The sequence below is a fragment of the Syngnathus typhle genome, linkage group LG6 (assembly GCF_033458585.1).
Source record: "Syngnathus typhle isolate RoL2023-S1 ecotype Sweden linkage group LG6, RoL_Styp_1.0, whole genome shotgun sequence".
Taxonomy (NCBI): domain Eukaryota; kingdom Metazoa; phylum Chordata; class Actinopteri; order Syngnathiformes; family Syngnathidae; genus Syngnathus; species Syngnathus typhle.
Window position 1 is genome coordinate 9,083,777 of NC_083743.1, and position 7,016 is coordinate 9,090,792.

Below are 7,016 nucleotides of genomic sequence, written 5' to 3' on the forward strand. Positions count from 1 at the left end.
GTAGAGAGTGAGAGAAAGGAGAGCGAGTGAGGGGCAACAAAAGTATATGCAGCCTCCCTTCAAATATAGAGGCTGGATTTCGGGCTGCAAGGCGAGCTCTACTGGGCATGCTCACAAGTGAGGGACACACTGTAATGAACACTCACTTCCTTTCTTGTCCGTGCCTTCCTCCCTTGCACGATCACGGCTCTGTCTGTCCCTACCCCTCATCTTTAGCACCCTGGAGTGAAAAATACTTCCTTCCAGGTCTAAAAATTCTTGGAATGATAAAACACCACTTTGCAAAAACTTGACCTGTGAATCATGTAGTAAAGTTACACACCACCACTACCACACTGAATCTTTATTTACCCATTCAAATAAGACTCAAATGTCAATGCAACATCACTAGAATCATTTAGATAGTAGATGTGATACTAAAATTTTGGGCAGCTTGACTTAATGATCCCCTTATCGCGGAATCAAATGTGGAGTTTGGTTGATCCGGTTCATGCTTGCATCTTTGAAAGCCTACTGAGTCTCATCACATAACTCATTGGTCATTATTTGTAAAATGAGATAAAATGCTTATTCAAAAACTGATTGAATAAATATTTCATGCACAGAAAAAAAGATATTTTTCTTGTATTATACTTCCCGGGGTCGCTCTACTGAAACAACAACGTAATCCTGTTAACATCCTGAGGGGTGACCTATCCATCCGGACTGTCTGATGGGTGGCGATAAAGGCCAGGTGGAGGAGGTCCAAACGGCTGCAGACTTGACCCAGTGAGGTCAGAGGTTATGTGAAGCAATGAAGAGAAGTCGATGCCACAACTTGGACAAGCCAGAATCGCTCGTGCCCAGCTTGTATCAGCTGATGGAGTGAAGGAGAGAAGGGGGGAGTAAACAGGGAGAGTTCAAAAGATCTTCTGCATCAATCGAACAACATAGAGGCGAATTCTTTCTTTGGCACTGTCAGAAACATTGTAACCTACTTGCTGGCTCCTCCCAGTTCAATACTGAGTCATTAGCCCTCTCACCCCAAGTCTTTAAGGACCTCTGACCCCAACCGTTGTCTGAGGCTGGCTGATTCTGACGAGGGTCCCAATACTCAACAAAGTCCTGCCATAACCCCAAATTGGATGCCCCATGGTCACAATGTTCCTGAGTTTAAATTACCGTAATTTTCGGACTATAAATCGCACCGGAGTATAAATCGCACCAGCCATAAAATGCCCAAAAAAGTGAAAAAAAACATATATATGTGTATAAGTCGCTCCTGAGTATAAGTCGCCCCCCCACCCAAACTATGAAAAAAAAACGCGACTTATAGTCCGAAAATTATGGTATGTGGGTCAGATAAACACAATGATCATCAACTCTAACCCAACTTGTGCACCCAATGATTACTCGAGCCTTATGCCCTAAGTGAAAGAGTAAAGAAAATGGATAGATGGTTTGATGGATGTTGGTGCATTATTATCTGTGAAGGAAACATTTACAAGCACTGGCACGTTGATTTCCAAAATATGTGTGATGTAGTGGACTGTAAATCAAATCAATGAGTCTTTAGACAAAAGTGTGTGCGCAATTTTTAATGTGTAGGATGGATAAAAATAAATGAGTCATCTAAAATGAACAATTAAGTTTTTCTTCTTCATCGAAAATGAACAATTAAAAAGTTTCCCATTATCTTATTTCTAGGCATCTTGATTAAATCGGTAGCTCAGGGGAAATCAGAAACTTGTCAACCGCAGTAGTTCACAGTTCAATATTTTCTTTGGATTTATGACTTCAATTGAAACAAATCAGTCAGTATAATGTATTGTGGAAAATTTGCAGGGGTCTGGATTGAATCACTGGCCACAGCCTGTAGAGCACGACCAAGTCAGATATAGACAAAAACGAGCATTCCATCTGATGATCCGCAGAAGATGTTCTAGACATCTAAATTACCATCTTGCAGTGTGCATGCGGCAGAACTCAGACGTGACACCTTTTGTGGTACACTAGCACCACCATTTGAATTTAAGGCAAACTGCAGCAGACAATTTTCTAAACCATAAAATCACTCCTATCAGCATTGTCTCACAACAATTATCTATGGACATGTACACAAAACAGTCTACAAAATGTTGGTATTTAGCCACCCGATTTTAACCTCTGTACATCAATAAGACACAAGTACGTTCATATTTGGGAGGGTTACTTTAAAGCAACTGGTTTTGTCCAAGGGACCACCATTATGACCGAGAAGCTACTCAGGAAATGGGATTAGCGAACCGATACTTTTGGTACCAACATGCAAAAAATACTTTTGCCACCTCTGCGATTGCGCGCTCAAAGTTGTGGCCGCACTCTCCCCACAGAGGTCATTGACCTGCACGTGGCGGCCACGACGGGCGTGATGCTTAAGCTGCTGCTCATTTTGCCACCTTCGGTCTTTGACCTTGCTGAGAGTGGCTGGACACGTTCTCTGTCCTGCCTGTCGGTGGTCTTCAGGCGGATGTGAATTTTCCTGTCCTCCGTCGTGACCACGTTGCAGTTGACAAGCGCAGCCGAGGCGGCGCCGGATCGCTGATCGGGACCCGCGGTGGAACCACCCGTGTCCCCGCGCAGAGGTTCCGGCAGAAGTTTGGGGGAAGCTCGGGCTGCTGGGCCAGTGCTGACCGTGACTATGGAGAGCGGTGCCGGGCGGCTGTCACTCTTGTCGGGACTTGTGCTTGTGGAGATGGTCGTTATGGTAACAGGGGAGTGCACCGGATCAGCCACGTTGCGCGGTTTGCCTTTTGCCGCGATGGCAGTGATCTTCGGGACGATGGTGATGTGAGGGGGGCGAAGGCCGAGTGTTGGGATGACTGTAGAGCTGGAAAAGAAGTCTCGGGCCCGTGGGCCAGTGATCTCCAGGGTAGCAGTTCTGTTGTTGGGATTGGGCGTGACCCGGATGTGAAGCGGCTGGCCTGGCTTCTGCGAGACAGACACCTGAGGGGCGTGACCTCGGCTTGGGGTTGTTCCTATCCCAATGGCCTCGGGTTCGGCTATGCCGGGCAGATGACGTTCTCGGAAGGCGGGCTTTTTGAGCTCGTGTTGCCTAAGCTGGGTCATGAGGTGTTTCTCCTCCAGGACAGACTGGCGAATGAAATCGTCAGCAGAAGCTGCGGGCGGGGCATCGGTCTGCGTGGCCGTGGATGCCAGGCGAGCTTCTGCCGTCCTCCCTATGTTGACGCCGGGCCTGGAGATGCGAGCGTAGCGCCTTCCAACTTCTAGTTCCCGCCTGAGGTCGGCCGCCTCTTGGCTGGCGCTCTTCCTCCCCTCCTCCTCCTCCAGAAACCTTTGCTGGAGGACAGAATAATCGGCTTGCAACTGGGACAGCCGGTCCTCGGTGGCCATAAGTTGATGGATCTTCTCTTTCAAAGGCGCTTCCAAATCTGAGCTTTTTGCCAGATCCTCTGTCTTCATCAAGTCGCTCTCAACCACCTCCAGCCGCACGAGTCGGCTACTGAGGTTCTCCGTTTCCTCCGCGAGATCTTTTAATTGACCTTCCTGGCCTGTCTGCATCTTTTGCGTCTCGTCCATCGTGGCTTTCATGGCGCACATGTCGGTATTGAGCTGGCAACATCGCTCCCGCTCCGTCCTAAGTTGACATTTCAAGTGCTCGTTTTCTTCACTTACTCTGGTCACTTTGACCTCCGCCTCGGATTTCAATCTGAGGACGTTTTTGCTCTCGTCGATCAGCTTCTCTGTGACTTGACTCACCTTACATTCTTCAGCTTTCAACTTGCAACTCAGCGCTTCTCTTTGCTCTTCTTCTTGTTTCAGTCTCTTGGCCATGTTCTTCCTTTCATCCACCAGAATGACAGTGAGGGACTTGAGCTTGGCGAGATCATCTTTGAGGATGATCTCTGCCCTCTCCAGCTTTGCCTCCAGGGACTCCAATCCTTTGAGTCGTCTCTTGAGCTTCTCCAGGTCACCTTCCAGATCGCTTGCGACTTGTTTTTCTTTCTCCAGCTTGGCGCAGAGTTGCAAACATTCCATCCGACTTGTGCCAAAAGCCTCTTCGAGTTTTTCCATGTCAGCCATTCTCCTCTGCAGCTTGTCCACCTCCAGCCTCAGTTCCTTGCTGATGTTCTCCTCGTGTCGCAGCCTCATTGCCAGCTCCCTGCGCTCGCTGATCTCCTCATGCTGACCTTCCAGCTCGAGCACTTTCTTCCGCAGGATTTCCAGCTCAGCCGCGGGGGAGGAGTCTCGGCACTCATCCCTCTGAAGGTCCTCGTCCGATCGCTGCCTGTTGCTCTTCTGCAGCTCTTCCATCCGGTTGGCCAGTTGGTCGAGCTTCAGCCTCAGCTGTTGGCTTTGGGACTCTTGGTCGGACAGTTTGGCCGTCATCGCCTCTTGCTCTAGTTTGGAAGTGGCCGTCCTGTGCTCCAGCTCCTCCTCCATTTCGAAGACCTTGAGGCCATCCCGGTTTGCCACGTCGGTGACATCCGCCAGACGCTGCTCTTTGTCCCTCAACTGCTGAGCGAGCTCCCGGACCTTCTGGCTCTGCAGGTCCAGTCGCTCAGCGTGCGTCTCTCGTTCATCCACCAGCATGAGGGCAAAGGATTTGAGCTTGAGCAACTGGACTTGGAGCTTCTCCAGCTGCCTGCTGTGCTCCTTGTCCTTCTGGGCCTGGTGGGCCTCCTTCTGCTCCAACAGTTGTTTCAGTCTGAAAAGTAGGAGGGGCTCGCTTTAGCCAGCAGCCGACTTTGGCCGGCCGCCCATCCGGCCGGTCCTCACCGCTCCCTCTCCTGCTCCAGCAGGTTGGTGAAGTCGTCGCTCTTATTGATGAAGTCGGCGTGTTTGCTCTTCTCGCTGTCCAGCTCCATCACGGTGCGGTGGTGACATTTCTCGGCCAGCAGAAGCTGCTCCAGCATCCGGCGGTACGTCTCCCTCTGCTTGTCCTCCAGACGCTCCAGCTGACCACAGACATTTGGCTTGATGTTAGAAGATGCTTATTGTGTTTCATTTGGATGCGTTTCACCTGGGCCATGGGTGTCTTGTACACGTCGTCCGCGAGGCAGCCGCGGCGGGCAAACACACCGTCGTCCCTTTGCAGGGCCCACTGCACTTTGGCGGGAACAGGCCATCCATAACGGGACTCCAGCTTCTCTGGGCCACTTGTCGCAGAACTCATCAGATTGATGAAGTCCTCTCGGGCCTGAGCGCGTGTGCACACATACACACATGGTTACCTTCATTCGCGTCAAGATTGCAGACATTCCTTCAGACGAGTCCCACCTGAACTTCACCTTCCATGATTCCCAGAAGCTGGAGCAAATCCCTCTTGGACAAGTTGATTTTTCCACTTTTGGGCTCCAACTCTCTGTCCTCCGTTTCTCGTTGGACGTCGGCATTCCTCTTCCTCAAAGACTCTCCTGTCGTTTCCTTTTGCTGCTTTGCGGAGCCTTTGGATGTTGGCTCCTTGGGTCTATCGTCTTGGCTCTCCATGGTCTACTACCTGGATCGCATGCTGAGCTGCTGGATTCATTTATCAGTAAGTCTTTGGCCGATAACATGACATTATCCAGGTGACTTGACTTCCACACGCTAATGATGACATCGTGACTGAACCGGGCTCTGTGAGTGTGTCTGCTGGGGGCTTATGCTGATGTTGTTGATGAAAGCAGTTGGTGACTCAGATTGCAAGAATCCTGCCAGTTGAGCGGCAGCAACCATGTTAGTTATTTATAACACATCAGACTTCTATTTTGATTTAGCATTCTGTTCCACAGAACCAAACAACTTTACTGTTTCTATGACGACACAGCCCGCCCACTTGTCCTGTTGCTGTCCTCGAGAAGAAACAATTTTAAATAAACATTTAACTTTGGTTCCGTACCATATGGGACAAGTATTGATACTACAAATATGATGTGCAACTATATATTGAAACAAAAAATATATATTCTGCATAACTTTGCAACCAGGCTCATGTCTTAACTCAAAGCCTCTTAACAAACAAATAAATACAAGCGCATCCACAAATTTTGACAAAAGAGTAAACTAGCGAGTATTTAAGTGAGTAAATCATCCACCTTGTCACCGTGTACAGGACAGAGCACCAGCACAGTCCTCTGTCCTAAGATGGGCGACCAGTGGCGACCCTGGAGACTCCGCCTTAAGCCTTTGAGCCTCCCTATAGAGATCTGTGTTACTGTGGGCTGGAACTTACAACTGTTCTAATCACACCTGTAGCACAATTAGTACTCACTTAAAAGGGGATGTAAGCGCTTTACATTATAGATTTGGCCACAGTCACAAGCCCGTCGTGGTTTCTCTTGTGTGCATACTGGTGAGTAAAACTCACTTTCTTTCCAAGCCCCACTAAATAAATGAAAACTGGCTTGGTACGTTAGTATTTTATCAGGTCACTTCCCATGGCTTAAGTCTGTTTTTAAAGGTAAGTTATTTGCATTCATTTCAGATTGGGAAATCAGTGTTGATAAAGACTACTGTTGATAAATAAAATGTCAGCAAACATTTTCAATGTATAAATGTAGCTATCAAAAAACAATTGCATTGGGGATCCTTGAACAAATCTCGTTCAAAAGGAACCTGGATGGGACTCCGATGAATGCCTATAGTAGCTCCACGGTGTTACCGACAGCAATCGGTAAAATGGTCACCATTAACAAGTTCTACATAAGTCCCAGTAATGCGCTTCAGTAACACTAAAGCCATCTGTAGTTGCATAAATACTGTAGGTAACGTTATGTCATTTCTGTAACATTTAGAAGCTCTTGCAAATGCACGTTTGCAGTAATGCATGTTAGTATGCTGGACAGAGATGCAAAATCATTTTCAATCAATTAATCATTTTAGAAACTCGTTCAGCAAAATGAGTATTCATGTCAAAGCTGTTGTTCAGTGTAAACTTTGACATAGTTGAACTTTATGGAATGGATGAGCAAGTGTTTGTTCTGAGTGTTGCAATTATCAAACAGTTTTTGACCTGTAAACTTAAGTTGTCAAGTAGGCCTTATTTGGCTTTGCTG

The 7,016-nt window shown here is 47.9% G+C and overlaps 1 protein-coding gene across 1 annotated transcript; it reads right to left on the reverse strand.

The window, feature by feature from the left end:
• Nucleotides 1-1,562: 1,562 nt before the first annotated feature.
• On the reverse strand, nt 1,563-5,631 carry LOC133155578 (filamin-A-interacting protein 1-like). Its single transcript, XM_061281009.1, has 4 exons — nt 5,260-5,631; nt 5,003-5,179; nt 4,759-4,937; nt 1,563-4,687 (listed from the first exon to the last, which is right to left on the reverse strand). The coding sequence occupies exons 1-4, from the start codon at nt 5,467-5,469 to the stop codon at nt 2,323-2,325; spliced, it is 2,931 nt and encodes a 976-aa protein (XP_061136993.1). The 5' UTR covers nt 5,470-5,631; the 3' UTR covers nt 1,563-2,322.
• Nucleotides 5,632-7,016: the final 1,385 nt, after the last annotated feature.